The sequence below is a fragment of the Lemur catta genome, chromosome 6 (genome assembly GCF_020740605.2).
Source record: "Lemur catta isolate mLemCat1 chromosome 6, mLemCat1.pri, whole genome shotgun sequence".
NCBI lineage: Eukaryota > Metazoa > Chordata > Mammalia > Primates > Lemuridae > Lemur > Lemur catta.
The window spans coordinates 41,254,998-41,276,444 of NC_059133.1; the positions used below are offsets into that span (position 1 = coordinate 41,254,998).

A 21,447-nucleotide genomic window follows, 5' to 3' on the forward strand; every position below is an offset into this window, starting at 1 on the left:
CATTTCACCAGATTTAACTTTATTTAATCAAGTAGTTTTCACTTTTTTCTCTTCCCAATGTGAAAATATGTATGTAGTTTTAGGAGGTTTTTTATTCTTTTGATACTGGCCTTGGTACTATTCATACTGAACATCACTCAGTATTTCTTCAAAGATAATCAATTCTTAAATTCAAATCAACTTAAATTAGTATCTAATCTATTGGTTCATACCCCTGATTTTTCTATAATCTTCTGTACTCCTGTAAAACATTTCTCTATAAAAAGTTATTTAAAGTGTAACGAAATTACTATTCAGAAAGAATAACAAAAACAGAAGTGGGAATAATTAGGATAATTATCAAGGGAATAATTACAAGAGATGATAAGCTAGTAAAGCACTGATGCAAAGAGGGGTTGACTGTTGGCAGGGGTTAATGTTGACTAGAACAGATATCTTTAGGGAGGAGTGCACAGAAGAGCAGTGGCAAGTTTTTATTATGTGTTACATACAACATTACAAAAAAAAATAAGTTCTACATTTTACAACTCTAGTTTCTATAATCTTTTCCAAATTTTCCAGATCTATCATATTAATTTCATCGCTTCCGCATCTACAGGAATATAGTTCCTAGAATGCAGTTTTACTTATGCTACTCCTCTGCTTTAAACTCTTCCTTGGTTCCTCTTGACTTGCTAGATAAAATATAAACTTCTTACTATGACAGAAAATGTCTTCCAAGTTCTAACTCAGCATATCCCCTCAGCCTGGCTACTACTCAAAACCCTCGCTCTTCTATGACCATGTTGAACTCCTTGATGTTTCACTTCATCATCATTGTATTCCTTTTCTGAGTCTCCTCCACAGAATGGTATTCCTGCCTTTTTCCAACTCCCTTCCACTCCCCACCCACTCCATGACTGTATCTTGTACATATTTCTATCATAATTCCTAAGATTCTGAAGTTAGCATCCATTACTTTTATCCAGTGATCATTTTCTTTTGGAAATTGCCTCTCTCCTACTTCAACTGATCCCAGGGGGCCTTATCATTTCTGTGACCTGTCTCCCGTCACAGAGGATGAGCTCATGCTGGCCAGTGACATAGGGATTGGCCAGTGGCAATCTATTACCTAATCAGAACAAGCCATAGTCCTTTGGGAAAAGAGATATAGATTGTGTTGGGAAGGAGGCAATTTACTCTTTCCCTGAGCTCATTGGAATTATAAAATTGAGAATTCTATCAGCCTAAACTTATTTGGGGCCACCGATCTAAAAGTCTGGAAATTAAGTCAAATAGAGGCAAAGAGAGCCAAGAAACTGATGAAAGGTAGATTTTTGATGATATTATTAAAATACCTGATACAACCATTCCTAAAGTGAATACTATATCTCAGACTTATCAGTTATTTAGTCAACAAGATTGACTAAATTGCTTAAGATGGTTTCATCAGATTTCTACATTTAAAATTGAAACATTGCTGATTAATATTCATTTGTTATAGTACTAGTTTATTGATATGCTGTCTCTCCTTTGTGTCTTATTCACACAAGTTGTATCCTTAGCTTTCAGCACACAGTGCCTAGAATACAAGCAGGGGCTTATCAACTGATTTTGGAATACCTGCTCCAGCCAAGCTTGTTGCCCAAATATGGTAATGATTAAGGATGTTTGCTCTGGAACATGATATTCTGGGAAACATACCCTTGAATTGACGAAAACTCAATGTGCTTATCTTTAAAATGAGGATCATGATAACAATAACCTCATAAGGTGATTATAAGAATTTAATGAAATAATAAATATAAAAATGTTGGCACAGTGCCTAGCATGGAGTAAGCATTCAATAAATGTTAGCAGTTATCATTTGTGGTTACACAATCATCTGTATTACCTGCCATAAGTCCCAGAATGATACAGTTTATCATAAAAAATCTTGTATGGTTCACCTTTGTCTCATTTACAAAGTAATTCAATATTGCATATTACCCACATACTAGCTTTCTTATAAGAAGAACCTGAGTGAAGCCAATTTGGAGAATGAGACTTAGACACTGAATGTACATTAAGGCCTGATACTGAGATTATCAAAATAAAGTCCCTAAAATTTCAGCCTAAATGTTCAGATATTCATTTTTCCACATTCACATTTGAGGATTATTTTTTCAGATAAGCGAGCTAGCAACGGGGACACTATTTTTTTCTACATTTTTAGATGTTTGATTTGGTATTATGTAGATAAATCCAAACAATGAAGGCCCTTTAAGAAAGCATGATGAGAAAGTAGACAGAAAATCAATAAGGATACAGAAGACTTGAACAACTCTATCAACCAACTTGACCTAATTGGCATTTATAGAACACTCCAGCCAACACTAGTGGAATACACATTCTTTTGAAGTATATACAATACATTTACCAACAGATACCAATTTCTGGGCCATAAAATGAACCTTAATAAATACAAGGAGATTCAAATCATACAGAGTATATTCACTGACCACAATGAAATTATTTAAGAAATGAATAACAAAAAATTTTCTGGAAAATCTTCAAATATTTGGAAATTAAATAATAAACTCTGAATAACACATTGGGAAATTAACGAATTAAATGGGAAATAGGAAAGTATATTTAACTGAATGAAAATGAAACCTCAATATATCAAAATTTGGAGGATTCTCTAGGATGTACACTTAGAAGGAAATTTATAGAATAAATGCCTGAAATAGAATAGAAGAAAGGTCTCAAGTTAATGACCTCAGCTTGTATTTTAAGCAATTAAAAAAAAAGAGAAACTAGTTAAAGTAAGTAAAAGAAGAAAATAATAATGATTAGAGAGGAAACCTATGAAATAGAAAATAAGAGAGAAAATCAATAATACCAAAAGATACTTTTTAAGATCAATAAAATTTATAAACTTATAGCTGGATAAATCAGAAAAAAAGGGAGAGTACACAAATTACCAATATCTGGAATGAAAGAGATTACATCACTAGAGATGCTATGGTTATTAAAGAGATAATAAGGGAATATATCACATATAATATTATGCCAATAAATTAAACATCCTAGATGAATGGGCCAAGTCTTTGAAAAGGAAATAACTACCAAAGCTCACTCAAAAAGAAATAAATAACCTGAATTACCCACTATATATTAATAAAATTAACTTATTTATTTGAAAACTTTCCCATAAAGGAAATTCCAGCTCTATATTACTGTACTGGTAAATCCAAAAACCATTCAGAAAACAAATAATACAACTTTTACACAAATTTTCCCAGAAAGTTGAAAACAGATAATACTTTCAATTCTATGATGCTAGCATTGTAGTGATAACAAAGCTAAAGACATTACAAGAAAGAAAACTATACGCCAATATCCATCATTAATATAGTTGCAAAACTTCTAAACATGTTTTTAGCAAATTGAATCCAGCAATGTATACAAAGGGTAATACATTATGAGAAAATGTGTTCTTTTTTGAAGCAATGAAAGGGAAGCAAAGAGAAAAAGAAAAAAGTTGATCCAAATCTCACACCAATATAAGAAATATCTCAAAATTGATAATAGATCTAAGTATAAACCTCAAACTATAAAACTTCTAGAAGAAAAAAACAAAAGAAAAACCTTTATGGCCTTAAGATATGCAAAGATTTCTTAGATATGACACCAATAGCACTGTCAATGAAAGAAAACCATGATAAAGTAAATTTCATAAAAATTAAAATCTTTGCTTTTCAAAAGACATTTTTAGGAAAATAAAAGAGAAGCCACAGATTGGGAAAATTGATTTGCAAATCATATATCTGATAAAGGGCCTATATTCAGAATATAGAAAAAATGTCCAAACTCAATAAGAAAATGAACAACATAATTTTTAAAAATGTCAAAGGATTTAAACTGACCCTTCACCAGGAAAGACATATTAGGGGAAATATGCAAATGAAAAAGCAGTCAATATTATTAGTCCTTAGAGAAATGCAATTTACAACCACAATGAGATACCATTCTAAAGTCTATAATTAAAAGTTGATATAGGGTGAAACTGTGGAGAAACTAGAACTCTAATACATCCTTGGTGGGAATGTACAATGGTACAATGTCCAATGGTAAAACAACCTCAGAAAACAGTTCACCAGGATGTTAAAATATTAGACATACCTACCATATTATCTGGACACTCCACCTCTAGGTATTTACCCACAAGAAATGAAAGAAAATACACATACAATCATTTGTACGTGAATGTTCATAGCACCATTATTTGTTATAGCAAAAGCTGGAAACAACCCAAATGTCTATGCAAATAAACAAATAAACAAATTTCTTTATACCCATATATTCTACAATATGCACGTATCTTGAAATAATTATTTATATTTCCTGATTTATTCATGCTAAAGTAAAACTGGTATTTACAAATAGTGTTTTAGAATTATGAGTGGGGGAAAATAACTGTAGACATGTCTCCAAACTCATTTCAAGCTACCTTAATAAATTATTTTCTGCATTATACCCAAAGAATCAATACAATTAAATAAATTAAATGTACATCTAACAAAACCTAGTCAAAAAGCCTCATATCTAAAAATTAATATACATATTAAATATGCTATGGTTCTATACTTCCACTTATTTTTATAAAACATTAAAAAATACTCTTTTTGAGCCACTGCAATGATCAGTAACTTGAAAAGACATTTTCAATTAACATAATTTGTATTATGTCTTTCTATATTATGACATACAGTACTAATAGTCATTGAGATAGTCATTACCTGAGGGCAAAACCAAGCATCCAAATTACCACATCAAGTACTTCCAATAGATCATTGTTTGACCTTCAGTTATTAAATACAAATATCTTTTTATAAAAAAAATTAGTAATATTTTTTAAAAACTTAAAAAATTAAATCAATAAAAAGTACCTAGAAATTTCAAAAAATACAGTTCAATCTACACTAAAGAAGCTAGTAGACTTTAACCCTATTTTAACTATGTAGTGGCTAGTAAATGTTAAACACTGAGATGCACATCGCCATGTTAAAATTAGAGCTAAGGAATAGAGATATAAGGAAAAATCTTAATCCAAGTGATAATAGAAAAAAATCATATTTTACCTTATTTTTACATCTAGTCATTGCTCCAAATTCTTCTTTGCCATTCAATTCTTACATTTAAAATTTCATTTATTATGCTTATTATCCAGGAAATATGCTTAATTTCCAAAATCTCCCTTAAATAATGTTTATAAAATACATATGTCATGTCACTGCCTATGTTCATTTACACCAATCCTAATAAATAAGTACTTAAGGAGCATAGGTAAAAAATAATTTGTCACTACATAGGTCAGCTCTCTTATTAATAATAATAATAAACCTGACATTTACATAACACCATTTGTACAGCAATTTCATATCAAGTCTCCAAACATTTATTCATTAATACTTCCAATATTTCTATGCATTATTTGGCAAACATTCATTTCCATTTTACTGACTTATAAAGCAAAGCCCCAGCTCATAAAATGACATGAACCTAGTGAATCTATGTTTTCTAACTCACAGTGCATTTTTATTTACCAGGAAGAGGAGAAGAATATAATACATGTAGCATGAAATAGTTTAGCTACCCCAGTAGTGAGATATCTAATTGGCACTTGGGTCTTATCTGTTCCCACCTTTTTATATGCGATCCAGTCAAACACCCTGTCAATATCTGTTGCCTGTAGCACTTCCTGTGATACTGGATGGGAACTGGCCAGGCCGTCAAGCAGCATCACTTCATGCAGAACATCCGTCAGAAACCTCTGTTTTTCCTGCAATACAGTAGATGGGGCAATAGCACAGGTGATTTGTGATTATGACAGAATTGGTATGAAAACATGAACAGAATGTGTATCATTTAATTGATGATGCTTATCAGTCCTACATGGCATGACTCGACTCGAAAGAGAACCCAGTAAACAAAATGCCCCTTCAGTTACTCTAAAATGAAGGTAGTTGATTTGCGCATAACATGAAACAAAATCAATGGACTACATCAGGCCCTACGTGGATAAAAACAGTGGACTCTGTGTTTTAACAGTGGTTGAAGCAGGTTTGGATAGTGGGCACACAGTGAAAATTGTAAGATTCAGGGTTATTTTTACATTCTATAGGGTTAAGACTACAATTTCCGACCCAAATCACCATTTTAGGTAAGTTCCATGTAAGAATACTAGCCTTCTGCTATTCATACCATTTATTTCTAGTACCATCTGAAAAGCTCGTTCTCTCTCTCCCTGTCCCTTCTGCCTTTCCCAACCATCACACACACGTACACACATACACACACATTTATTTTCTGAAAGAATTTCAGGAGATCACAACAAACAATAAAGAGCACCATTCATATTAAAGTATAGTATCAGTAGATATATTTGTGAATTCAGAATAATCAACATAAGTGGAAATCAATAGGTATTAATAATCCATTACCATGAAGTAGTGAAAACAGAGAAAATCATAATAAGATTTTTATTCTCTGCACGTTGAGACATTAGGTATTTGCTCTAATCAAAGTTGATTTGTTATAGTGGAAATAAACTATAAAGAAAAGTTACTTTTCTATTGTCTGTAAGTCTACTTTAAAGAAACACCTTGGGTTTCGTTAACAGAAATGCTGGCAGCTACTAGTCCTCCTGGCCTCCTGCCTTCATTGAAGGAACAGGGAAAGAAAAAAGAAGTTGCAAGAGATAACAAGGGCTAAATAGCCCCTAGATAGTTAGGACCTGAGGAGTATCATTACAAAGATTAAAGACCAATGCTTAAATTGCTCTAGCTAATTCTGAACTCACTCCTGGAGACTTCTAGTTTTAAGCCAGCAGATAAACAGCAGGTTATTTCTGAGTGAGTCGCAATTTCAAGCTGAGAATACACCAATCCTAGATTTAAAGAAACAGAGAATAAATATGCTAAGAAAAGAATAGTTAACCAGCGGGGTGTGTGTGTGTGTGTTAATTTAAATCTGCCTTTAAAGAAACATTTTTGTTCATCCTCATTTTCTCAAATATTTAGTATGTTTAATTAATAATTTAATTAATTAGCCATCTACCTATAAAATCTAAGGTTTATTTTCTAATGGATTTTTTATAGTCCATACTCCATATATCTAATTTCTTCAGTCCTCTTTTGTTCTAAGAGTTTCACAGCAATGCTGTTCACTCCATCAAAGAGGACTGCATGACCCTGACTGTATCAAACCACACTCTAAGTTCCAAAGGTCTGTTCCAGACCCTAGGTGACCACAGATAAGTTGAAATTTAGACCGAATTAAGTGACAAATATGATATAACCTAATACTATATTTCTTCTCAAATTAATTTACTAATTCTAAATGAGTTAAAGAGAGTAGAGTTGGGCTTTATGATTTAAAATTTTAAGATCAAGAAGATTTGTATGTACATTGCTCATTTTAAGTACACTAAAAAGTAGCAATAAGATCTCACACAAATGGCCTAGACTTAGACAACAAGGAAAATCATGTACCAGTTCCAAAATAAAAATGTTAATGTTATTTTTAAGCAGATATCCAGTCTTGTTATTCATTCAATTTTAAAATATGGATTAAAACTATCTGATATTAAAATTAATGGGAGAAATTTTTAAATGTGTAATTATACTTCAAATTGGCCAATGAATACTTTTAGTTATAAGAAGTACCAGTTCAAAATGGGATTCCATTCTGAAGATAAAATAGTATTCAGCTCTTTAGTGATTGCTTGCTCTATCACAAGTAACTTAAACTCCTGATCTAAAATTAATGTAAAATGGACTTAATGCTTTATTTAAATCTTAATTTTTAACATTTAGCAGCAATAAATACATATTTATCAATATTGAAATTTACTAAACATATCTTGGTTTGCTAGAGATGTGATTTTTCTAAATGATATAAAGTAAAGGGCTATATAACTTTAAAAATAAAATCTAAAGTAAATTTCAAAGAAGAAATCTTCCTATTGAAAGAATATAAATTATACATGATATATTATTTCATGCTGCTGCAGGAAAACAAAAACAAACCTTTGCCTAGTCAGTAAAATTTCAATAAGCAGTGTTAAAACTTAGTAGTGTCAAGTCATTAGCAGAAGATTCATCTTCTACCTTGTTGAGAAGATGATATTGTATACTTGAAAGAAAAGGCTTATATGCATAAATAGGTTGAGAGAGAGAGAGAGAAAGAGACAGACAGACAGACAGGAAAAAAGCCTGGCAGGAGAATGCTCAAAAAGCTTAGAGAGTGAATACCTTAAATTGAGGAGCAAAAAAGAAAATTCTAGCCAGAGGCAAACACAATTTAACAGCACTACAAAGAGTTTCCAGCAGAGAAGGTGCTAATTTTTTATAAAGACCTGTAACATTAAAAAATGATCTTAGCTTGTCAGCTCTGGCTGGGGCCTGGCTGGAGCCTTTATCATCACCTCAAAATCAACTACAACAGCAAAACTTACTAAGTATTGGTTAATTACCTCCTGTTTTCCTGAAACTATGAAAGTTTAAAAATGAAGTTAAAGAAATCCTAGCTTTAATGTGAGATAAGAGATAAAAGAGTTGGCCACAGTGAATGAAATAATAGTTTTCTCTTGCAGACTGGAAGTGCTAAAGGGATTTTAAGAAAAACATTACTGTAAAATAGAATTATTTATGGAAAGTTTCATAAAAGAGGTAGAATTTGATCTGATACTTGAAGGAACTTTATAGTTTGGTGTGTTTCTATGTGTATGTGTGTGTGTGGGGGGGTGGGAATGATATGTTTGTGGTGAATATTCAACAGGTAGTTATCATTTTGCAATGTATTTTTAATAGGTGATCTGCCACTTTGAAAAAGCAGCACAATAAAGCAAAATGGAAAACTTTAAATATCTGTATAAAAGAAGGCCAACGTTAACAGTAACTATAAATTCTACCACCTTAATATAGCTACACCTTCGAGTTGTTGAATATATGCCTACATTTAAATAGTTCCAATAATATCAAATATATCATTTTGTTTTCAATTATTTCCAAAAATACATTGAAAGTGAATTTTTGGAGAACAATGCAAAGGCATTTCAGAAAAGTAAGGAAAATGTGAGTAAATGCAGAGTTGAGAAAGAACACCATGGAAAAGAAGAAACTGCCATTATTTTTTATTCATTCATTCACTTAACAAATACATATTAAATTTCTACTCTATGCCAGATATTGTGTTGCATCTGGGGAGTGAATAGATGAGTAAAATTTAGTCCTTAATCTTAAAGATCTCGAGAGTTGAACTGAAAGTACAAGAGAGAGGCAGATAAACAGTAAACTATATTATAGTATGATGGATGCTATAAAACAGAAAATGAAATGATTAATTAGTTCAGGAAAGGCTTCATAGAGGAGGTGATGTGAAAGTGGGTTGTTGAAGGATGAGGGTTTACTCAGATGAATGGGGGAAACAGCTAAAAAAGGGCAAATCCAGGCAGAGGAAATGTTTTAAAAAAGCCACTTTCTGTCCTCAATTATCAGGTTGAAGAGTTTGGTCTTAATAAATAGTCAGTAGCAAGCATAATGACATAATAAAGGTAGTGCCTTAGGAAAATTAACCTATTTGCAGTATACAAGATGGCTTGATGTATGTAGAGATGGGAGACAGGAAGTGGGAAGTGGCGATGATGTATTAGAACAAGGTATAGCTGAAGGACTGTTGGATCTGAGAGATATTTTGAATGAAAAAAATCAACTGATATAGATGCTTTGATGCCTTAGTGGATGATGGAGAGGAAACACTCCAAGATAACTACATGACTTTTAGACCTGATGAAATTAAAAAAAAAAAATGAAAATGGCTATTGACAGATATAGGGAAGTGGAGAAAAGCTTAGTTTGGAACACAAGCTAAAAAATTGAGGCAGCAATAAAAAAATCTTCCAACAACAACAACAAAAAATGTCCCAGATCAGATAGTTTCACAGTTGAATTTTATCAGACCTACAAATAAGAATTTGTATCCATACTGTAGAAATTATTTCATAACATTAAGAAGGAAGGAATCCTTCCCAACTCATTCTATGAGGCCAGTATCACTTTGATACCAAAGCCAGGAAAGGACACAACAAAAAAGAAAACTATAGACCAATATTCCTTGTGAATATAGATGCAAAAATCCTCAAAAAATTCTAGCAAACTGAATTCAGCAGCACATCAAAAAAATAATCCACTACAACCAAGAGGGCTTCATCCCAGGGATGCAAGGTTGGTTCAACATATGTAAATCCATAATGTGATTCAACACATAAACAGAAGCAAAAACAAAGATCATGTGATCATCCCAATAGAGGCAGAAAAAGCATTAGATAAAATTCAGCATCCTTTTATGATAAAAACTCTTAACAAAATAGGCATAGATGGTACATACCTCAAAATTGTAAAAGCCATATGTGACAAACCCACAGCCAACATCATGTTTAATGGGGAAAAGTTGAAAGCATTTCCACCCAGAACTGAAATAAGACAAGAATGGGCACTGTTATCACTTCTATTCAACATATGCTGGAAGTCCTAGCCAGAGCAATTAAGTAAAAGAAGGAAATTAAGGATATCCAAATAAGGAAAGAGGAGGTCAAACTATTGCTCTTTGCAGATGATATGATCTTATATCTAGAAAACACCAGAGATTTTACCAAGAAACTCCTGGAATTAATAAATAAATTCAGCAAAGTCTCAGGCTACAAAATCAATGTACACAAATCAGTGGCATTCCTACACACCAACAACAGTCAAGCTGAGAATCAAATAGAAGACTCAATACCTTTCTCAATAGCTATAATGAAAATCGAATACCTAGGAATATATTTAACAAAGGACTTGAAAGATCTCTACAAAGAGAACTACGAATCACTTAGGAAGGAAACTGCAGATCATGTAAACAAATGAAAAAAAGGTATCATGCTCATGGATTGGCAGAATCAACATTGTTAAAATGTCCATACTACCCAAAGTGATTTACAGATTCAATGCAATCTCCATCAAAATACCAACATCATTTTTCACAGGTCTAGAAAAAATAATTCTATGTTTCGTTTGGAACCAGAAAAGAGCCTGAATATCCAAAGCAACTTTAAGCAAAGGAACAAATCTGGAAACATCACATTACTAGACCTTAAGCTATACTACAAGGCTATAGTAACCAAAACAGCATGGTACTGGCACAAAAATAGAGACATAGACCAATGTATCAGAACAGAGAACTCAGAGATAAAAACCATCCACATATTGCCATCTGATTTTTGACAAAGTAGACAGCAATATACACTGGGGGAAAAAAAATCCGTGATCAAGAAATGGTGCTGGGAAAATTGGATAGCCACACGTAGAAGACTGAAACAGGATCCATATCTCTCACCACTCACAAAAATCAACTAATAATGGATAACAGACTTAAACCTAAGGCACAAAACCATAAGAATTCTAGAAGAAAATTTTGGAAAAACTCTTCTAGATATCGGCCTAGGCAAAGAATTTAAGAAGAAGACTCCAAGGGCAATCACAGCAACAACAAAAATAAATAAATCGCATTTGATTAAATTAAAAAGCTTTTGCACAGTCAAGGAAACAATCAACAGAGCAAACAGAGAACCTACTAAATGGGAGAAAATATTCCCATGCTATACATCCGATAAAGGGCTAATAACCAAAATATAAAAATCTGAGTTTTAGATATTTTGCAAAGAAAGTGACAGTGAATATCTAAAAAGAGATGTGTTATAGGCAACTGAAAGTAAAGCCTATGTCTAAGGTAAGGGGAAAGTGCCAAAAATCTTCTGGCAGTAAATGGATAGAAATATAAATGAAGTCTCAGAAAGAATCCACTCTTTTTAAAATTATTTCTTATACATTAACATTTCATATATTGGTATTTGGTAGTATATGTGAATGGAATCATTGACAGTTTTATCACAGCATTAAATATACCTGAGAAATTATATTCCTTGATGCCTCACAATAGCTTCTTCCTGAAGGTGTCAAAGTCTGAGGGGTTAAAAGAGAATATGCCTGGTCTAGCCACAGTCACTGGTGACGGGTGGGAAAACAGAAAGGATTAATAACAGATGTCAACAAGTTTCTATGGGAAGGTTGATTAATTTTAGTGACGATCAATTCCAAGCAGATTCTTTAACTCTATCACCAAAAAGAAAAAGAAAAAAAATCAGAGAATAATCTAAATCAAGATCAAAGAAAAGTCAGATATATCAAACCAGCAAAAAGGAAAAAGAGAGCCAAGACCAAGACAATTCAAGTAGTGGTGAGGTATTCACAGCATGGAAAAAGCAGAAAAAAATCCTAAGGCAGATATGGGTTACATCAGAACAGCTGCAAGTACTCAATTTTTTAGGAGGATGTATCTGAACATAAATGGCTTTTATGGTATTCCTAGGAGAAAAGGCAGGCACATTGTTGCAAAGCTGATGAAAGAGCCCTAGACTGGAAGAAATATATCTGCCATTCACTAGCTATATAACTTTGAGCAAGTTACTTAAACTTCTTAGACTTCGGCATCCTCATTTGAAAACATAGTGGTTATAAAAATTAAATAAGAGAATTAGTTCTACAAATATTTATTAAGCACCTGCTATATCCCAGATGGTATGCCTGGTTTGGGGGATAGGGAGATACAAAGACATGGATCCCACATACAAATATGTCACAGTGGTATAAGTACAGACAAAGATGAAAACAAATATTAAAACACAACTCAGTATATGTAAAAATGGAAGTAGATACAGGATATAGCGTGACTACACCAAGTAGCCTGTGATTTGTTCTGCCTGAGGGAGCACAGAGTTTAAATTGAATATTTAAGGCTGATTTGCATTTTCTGGAAGGAAATGGCAAAAAAGGGCATTTTGGACAGAAAGGAATTATGGGAAAAGTCATAGAGACCTGAAATATTAGTAGCATGGTTTGTTTGGGGGACTACAGAATTTTGTATGGTGAAAAAGCCGAAAACTTAACATGGTAAATTGTTAGTGATAAGCACAGAAACAGACAAGAATAAAATCATCAAGGACTCTCCATGCCTAGCCAGGAAGCCAGAGTTAGGAAGTGACATCATCAGACCTACATTTAAAGAGATAACTAGAGTGATGAGAAACTGGAAACAGAGAAATAGGACAATATGCATAATCAATCACAAATAGCATGCAATATGGGCTTTATCTTTGTGATCACAAAATATTGTAGCAACTGTTTCTCTAAAATTTAGTTCCATTTTATAATGACTAATGATGATCAAACAATGTATTTACTTAGGTATCCCAAATGTATAAATTAAATATAGATAAAAACATAACATAGACATAGACATAAATATAGGTATGTATAGAAATACACGTATACAAATAGATACAAATATTTCATTTTTAATATTTTCATTTATATAAAGCAATATCTTATTCCAGTTTTTAATGTTCACAATACCTGGATATAATCTCTTGGATACAGATAAAGGCACTTTTCTAATCCTTGGAGTCAAACCAATAAGAATGTCAATCATTTGAACAATACAATCTAATTCTACATACAGCTATTGGCTACCTGATATATAGGAAGTTCTGTGTTAGAGGCTGGGGAAACACAACAGAGACAAAATTCCTGCCTCCAAGCAACTCCCATTAGGGTATAGAATACAGATACCTATACAGCTCATTAATGCCATGTGATGGGTTAAGTATTAGCATAAAGTATGATGGAAATAGAGAGTAAAGGAAAGTTATGGGTAAAAATACTTTCAGTGTCTACTACCATGTTGATTCAATCTCAATTGATCTATCTATCATAAAGAGAACAAATAATGTATGTCTTTATACCTTTCTGGACATTTATACTACAACGAGATAAAGACCTTTAAGATTCCATAGGCTACACAAAATACCGCATGAATCATTACTAAACTAAACTCCTTATGTATGCAAGGCTAGCATTAGGGATGCAGGTATACATAGCATTACACAGTTGGATATTTTTACTCTTGTTTTTCATGACCTATTCAAATCATGATAAATGTTAAAGTAGAGGGATATGATCAAGAATTCAAAGAAGAGAAGTAAGTTTATTGGGGGAAAATATCCATCGGGTTTCATCTGTGTGAAATGGCATCCCTGCAACTTTGTAATTATCATCTTTTATAAACATATAATACAATGCCATATTTGTGAAAATTAGAAATTATTTGGGCTCCAAGTTTCCTATAACATTGGAAAAATTTTACTCTGTAAGTTTTATATTGTTACCCAACATTTTTTACAAAGTTAAAAAATGTCCAAAAGTATTTTAAGCTTTACTAGTTGAAAGTTAGTTAGATTTACTAGTGGAAAATTGTATCATCATTCAGTTAAGTAGTTAATATTTTATACACAGCTAAATCATACTGATAGATAAAAAGCCAGTGAAAACAAGTGTTGCTTCCATATAGCAATGCACTTTAAAAACTTAACATTTCAAAATCTCATGTTTAAAATACACTTGCCCAAGATGTTAATCATTTTCATGTGCAGCTTGTTAAAGCAGTCAATTTATATAAAAGTCAAATTTGTGTAAATATACTTATATATAGTCAGCATTGAAGAATAATTATAAAAATAATCACTATTAATGCCTACAATGAAACAAGCACACTACTGAAAAGTTTACTTCTGCATTTGCTTATACAACCTTTTACAGAAAGTGGTGTATGAACACAGGACTCCAGGCAGATCCCTACTGATATAACATTATTCTGTGATTTCACATCAGCTTTACAAAAAGTAACTGAAATAATGTGTTCCATATGTTCTTACTTCTTTCACCTATCAACTACATTTCACCCAATGCCAAGCCACAAAATCCCTAGGATGCATAAACTAAAAAAGTGATTATATTTCTATAAGAATATCTTGGATGATTTTATATACCTCTCATAATCTCAGATAACCCCCTGCATATATTTTTATTATATGAGCTGCTATACTCTCAGACATAATGAACACAGTGAAAGGGGGTTAAATTGTTAGTCTCTTCAGCGACTACGTCCTTCAGCTGCCTTATGTTTTGTTTTTAACATCCAAGCTGAATGTGTCATGTCTCATATTATCCAAGATGTGATGCAGCTAAGGAAAAATGCTGAGATGAAACACAAAATGTATTTCATCATATACAACCAAATTCTTATTCTTCTGCAAATTTACTCAAGAACCCTGAAGATATAGCAATATTGATATGGCAGAAGTTATAATCAGTCATTCATGTTTGTATTAATTATGATAATCCTGGGTCTTACAGAATAATTGTGAATGTGTTTCAAATAATGTCAATCACAGTAATAATTATGAACAGGTTGTTTAATTACACAGCTCCTTCTGATTTTAGCAGCCCAAAAAATTACTGCAAATAATCTGCATATGCTATGTGCTTTCACATAACTCTCTTAAAACATGCATGCCATTTGGCTTCCCTTTACTTTCGAGAAATTTTTTAAAACTATGAATTATTACTATATTCTTTTTAAAATATATTGTATAAATTTAAGGTATACAACATAATGTTATGGGATACACATAGATAGTAAAGCGGTTATTACAGTGAAGCAAATTAACATATTCATCATCTCACACCCATTTTTTGTTTGTGTGGCAAGAGCAGTTAAAATCTACTCATTTAGCCTGAGTCCCATATACAGTACAATTTTATTACCTAAAGTCTTCATGATGTACATCAGATCTCTGGACTTGTTCATCCTACATATCTGCTACTTATATCCTCTGACCTACATCTCCCCATTTCTGCCAACTCCACCTACATCTTTCCATTTCTGTCACCCCACTCAAAACCCAAAACCACTGCTTTGTTCTCTATGCATTTTGTTTTTATTGTTTAGATTCTACATATAAGTGAGATCATGCAATATTTTTCTTTCTGTGTCTGGCTTATTTGTCCTCCAGCCTCATCCATGTTGTAGCAAAAGACAAGATCTTTTCCTTTTTAGGGCTAAATAATATCCCATTTTAATGTATGTCACAACTTCTTTATCCATTTGTTTGTCAACAGACACTTAGGTCGTTTCTGTATCTTGGCTATTATAAAAAATGCTGCAATAAACATGGGAGTGCAGATATCTTTACAAGGCACTATTTTCATTTCTTTTGGGTATACACCAAAGGAAATGAAATGGTAGTTCTATTTTTAATTTCTTTTAGACACATCCATACTATTTCCCATAATGGCTGTACCAATCTACATTCCCACCAACAGTTTATAAGAGTTCTCTTTTCTTCATACTCTCACCAACATTTATCTTGTGATTTTTTGATAACAGACATCCTAGTGGGTGTAAGGTGATACCTCACAGTTGTTTTCATTTGCATTTCCCTGATGATTAATGCTATTGAGCATCTTTTCATATAGCTGTTGCCTATTTTTATGTCTTCTTTGGAAAAATGTCTATTCATGTATTTTACTCATTTTTAATTGGTTTATTTGTCTTTTCACTATTGAGTTATATGAGTTCTTTATGTATTTTGGACATTAACACATTATCATACATATGGTTTGTAAATACTTTTCCAAATCCATATGCAGACATTTAATTTTGTTGGTTATTTTCTTTGCTGTGCCAAAGCTTTTTAGTTTGATGTAGTCCCCTTTATTGCTCTTTGCTTTTCTGGCCTGAGCTTTTGGTGTGTCACACCAAAAAATCACCTCCAAGGCCAATGTCCAGGAGCTTTTCACCTATGTTCTCTTCTATAAGTTTTACAGTTTCTAATATTAACATTTAGGTCTTTTATATATTTTGAGTTGATCATTGTGGATAATGTAAAATAAGGTTCTCAATTAATTCTTTTGCATGTGAAAATCCAGTTTTCCTAGCACCATGTATTGAAAAAGCTATCCTTTCCCCATTGTTTGTTTTCGGTGCCCTTGTCAAAAATTAGTACAGCATATATGTTTGGATTTATTTCTGGGCTCTCTACTCTGTTCCACTGGTCTATGTTTCTGTTTTAATTCCAGTATCATACTGTATTGATTTTTATAGTTTTATAATATAATTTTAAATCAAGAAGCGTGATGCCTCAAGCTTCATATTTTTGCTCAAGATTGTTTTGGCTATTCAGAGTCTATCATATTTCTATGCAAATTTTAAGATTGTTTTCTTCTATTTCTGTGAAGAATGCCCTTGGGATTTTGGCAGGAATTGAGTTGCATCTGTATATTTCTTTGGGTAGTACAGACATTTTAATGTACTAATTCTTCAAATACATGAGTATTTGATATTTTTCCATTTATTCATGTTTTCAATTTCTTTTCTGTGTTTTATAGTTTTCAGTGTACAGATATTTCACATCCTTGGTTATATTTATTCCTAAATATTTTTTGATGCTATTGTAAATGGGAATGTTTTCTTGGTTACTTTTTAGTTAGGTTGTTATTTGTGTATAAAATGCTACTGATTTTTGTATGCTGATTTTGTATCCTGCAATTTTACTGAATTGATTTATTGGTTCTAACAGTTTTTCTGTGGGATCTTTGGGATTTTTTACATATAGGATTATGTCATCTGCAAATATAGATAATTTTATTTATTCCTTTATGATTTGGATGCCTTTTCTTTCTTTTTTTTTTTCTTGTCTAATTGCTCTTGCTAGTACTTCCAGTAGTATGTGGAATATGCTGAACACCTCGTATATGCTATACTTTGAGTTAAATGCTGAGAAATCATGGTGAAATAAAAAGTCCCTACTTGATCAAGTATATTGTCAAATAGGGGATGCTTGCTTCCTCTTCTTGGCTAGATAACTTGAACTCATTCCTACTCTTCTAGAGTGTCACTTCAGGTTCTTATCCATAAATTTTAAGTTTCTGGGAGAGAATACCTCCTTCACCTTTTCAGTAATTCTATATCCACTCTTGCAGTAAGAATATTTTCCTTTATTGCTATACTTAAATTTTTTGACAAGCTAATAAGAGATTTAAGTAAAATCAACTTTGCCAATCTTTTTTGATACTCGCACACTCATTTTGTGTATCCATCACAAGGAGTGTCCAATCTTTTGCAGACACAAATAAGGCACTTTAATATTTGACTGCTAAAATATAATTTAGAGTATTTTTAAATGTATACTGACTAATCGTCTTAAACAAATTCCATTTATGTTTAATTTCTAATAGAAACTTTCTCATACCATTCAGGTCTGGAAGAATTTCAAAGATGAGTTAATCAACTCCCAGAAATTATTAACATGGTGACTAATTCATTTTATGTTATTTTAATTTGTAAAATAAATAATTTAAATGATACTAATTCTGTAGGAAAAAACATATTAATTCTTATTAATTGATAAATGAATTTTATTAAATAGCACATTTTTGTACTTCACTCTCAATATTTAGTAATATAAATAATCAGTTCATCAAGTAACTTAGCCTGATAAAATTTTACACTTGTCAGATCATAGAAGTCTTTATCTTTCCAATGAAAATAAAAAGCATCATCTTTTTCCCAAATAGGAAAGATTTAATAACCCATAGAAAACAATTCCAGAACACATAGAGTACTTAAGGCCCAGAAAGTTAATCAATTAAGACCCTATATATATATATATGTGTGTATATATATATATATATACACATATATTTATATATATATGGTCTTATATATACATATATATACACACACATATATGATTACATCTCAGATTAAGCTATTATAATATTTATAAGTTGATTGTATAATTAATAGAAAAAAGCTTCACTATTCAGAACACAAAATCTGAACTCAAAATCCACTTATAAAGTACAAAAACATTAAAATATTATTATCTCAGACTCATTCAAAAATGGAATAGGTATACTCAAAAATATTATGTGAAGGAAATTTCTTTGTTCTATGTTTTTCTTTTTTAAACAGCTTTATTGACATATAATAAACTACACTTATTTAAAGTGTACAATTTGATAAGTTTTGACATATGTATACACCTGTGAAACCATCACCACAATCGAGACAGTGATCAATCAAAACAATTACCTCTAAAATTTCCTAGTACCTCTTTACAATTAATCCCTTTCCTATAACCTCCACTCACACTCAACTCCACTAATTTTTTAAATACGTGATTCACAATATACGCCATTGGAAAACAATTTTTGGACCCTATAATACCATTACGTTTAAGTACCTAATAGTAACAATAACATTGGTAAAAAATGAAAGTAAGAATAAAAATTTCTTTAATTCTTAAAACTAGCCTGTGACATAAACAGCCCAGGTGTTTCATACAGATTTTGGAGGTGGAGACAAACGATCACACAGCTATTAAGTAGCAGAGTGTCAAAAATTTAATCCATGGGATGGGCTAAAAAGAGGACTTGAACTTCATTCTAGGAAACTGTAAGGTGGCATTACTCTGACAAAAAATAATCTGACTAAATTGGTAAAATAGGTCTGTGAGACTTTGAGGGCATCGATGTTTCATACTCATATGAGTGTTCCCCCTCCCTAACAGAGAAGCTAGCACAAAATGAGCATGCAATAAATGTTTGTTAAATAATGGAAAATGAACAAGTCAATATAGATTAATTCCTGGAAATATGTGGTCAATCAGGAGTCAAGAAGTATCAGCAAAATGCTTAGCAATAAACAGAAGAGTATTATCTTGTGAAAGCCAAATTATTTTCAGGCCTGCTAAGTGATATGAGCTGTCAACTTTCAAAATAAGCCAACAATTTTTTTTTTTAAAAGATCCTTGTTTTAAAAGTAGGGAAACAAACTTTGTTTAGAGGGTTTTTAGTTTTTAATGTGTCATCACCAATAGTGTATCATGTTTCAAGTACTTCAAATTGGACCAGTCATTCAGATAGTTAGGAACAGAATGTAATTAATGCCTAATTATGCTTTGAAGGGGCAATCGACCTAAACTTATCTTTGATCAGACAACTTAGAAAATAAATAATATTTACATGAAAATATCCCACCATACCATCACCACTACTACTACAACCAAAAGAACAGATATCTGTTTTTTAAATTACCAGCCTTCCAAGTAAAGCTGTGTAGTTTAGAGAAACAAGGAGGACTCAAAAGCAAAACCTATCTGAGCAGAAAGACACTCAAAATCTAAATGACAGGAAATGGCCATCTTGTAACCAAGTAAATCTGAACAAACATCAAAGAGTGTGTTTGATGCATGTAATATAAAAATAGTAATAGGTAGCTAAATGTCCTTATTGTTCCATGATTTGTCTAATCCTCTGAGACTTACTGTATCAAATTTTATTTTCCAAATATATCTATGAATATGAACAGTCTGATTGAGGTTACGGCTCTGTGTTTTTGAGCTACTCCACAACAAAACAACGTCTGACAGGGGCATGGCTGGTCAGCTAAGAGCCAAAAAAATAAAAATAAAAATAAAAATCCTAAATTTATCCACAGTTACTAACTGAAACCACCACCCAAAAGATAAAATAAAGTGTATATAAGAAACTGATATATACAGCTTTATACTAATATTATCATGAGGTTTATTTCATAGAAATTAGCACAATGAATGGCTCATTTAAGGTGCTTGATAATTCTCTGACCAAAGTAGACAGAATGAAATGTATGAGTGAATGAGATGGCAAAAACGTGGCAGCAATACATCAGACTAATTTATATAAAATGATTGAGCCAATATACTGTTAACAGCACTTAAGAAAGGCTTCAGTGAACTATAAATAAAACCTAGAGAAGAAAAAATAAAATGATTAAAGGAATTAATTGGACACAGGTGCTTTTGAAGTGAGTTCTAAGGGGAAAAAATCATCCCCATATATCTTCATCTTTAAAGACACAATATGACACGGACTGACAAAAATAAGGCTCCAATCACAAGAATTTTATTTCATCAATCTCGAGAGAGCTAAAAAGCCAAAGATATAAAAGTTTTCAAAAGGGCTTACTTAAGTTTATGAATGGTAACTCCACGGAGATTATTCAGCTCAGTGTCAAAACACGTTCTATCAAAAATCTTTTTGGATTCATAATTGCGGAGAGCTGCCTGAATGGCAGAATGAACAGTGACCTCATCAATATGAAACTCTCAGACTAGTAAGAAAAAAGACAATAGAGAAATCGTACAATCTCAAGATATCTTGCAGAATGTCTCTTTCTCTTTCACAGTGAATTGATATATGTAAAGTGTTTAGTGGTACACAGTATATGCTACCTAAATCTTTATTATTATAACTATTAGAGGAGCAATTGAGGCAAAATCTTCATCAACCTCAAATTATCTTATTGCTTTTTTTTTTCACTTGCTCTTCACAGGAAACTCTTTTACATTTTTTGATTTGTATCACTTGAACTCACTACTTTTCATTTCTGACATCCCTGTCTAGTAACATCTAAATAGTATTAAAGTAACCTTGATAAAAA

The 21,447-nt window shown here is 32.0% G+C and overlaps 1 protein-coding gene across 1 annotated transcript in view; it reads right to left on the reverse strand.

Annotated features, from left to right (window-relative positions):
• TRHDE (thyrotropin releasing hormone degrading enzyme) overlaps positions 1–21,447 on the reverse strand; it is a 363,340-nt gene that overhangs the window by 143,287 nt on the left and 198,606 nt on the right. Inside the window, exon 6 of the mRNA XM_045555234.1 lies at positions 5,669–5,806. Coding sequence (XP_045411190.1) covers positions 5,669–5,806 — 138 coding nt within the window. The remainder of the gene's footprint in view (positions 1–5,668; positions 5,807–21,447) is intronic.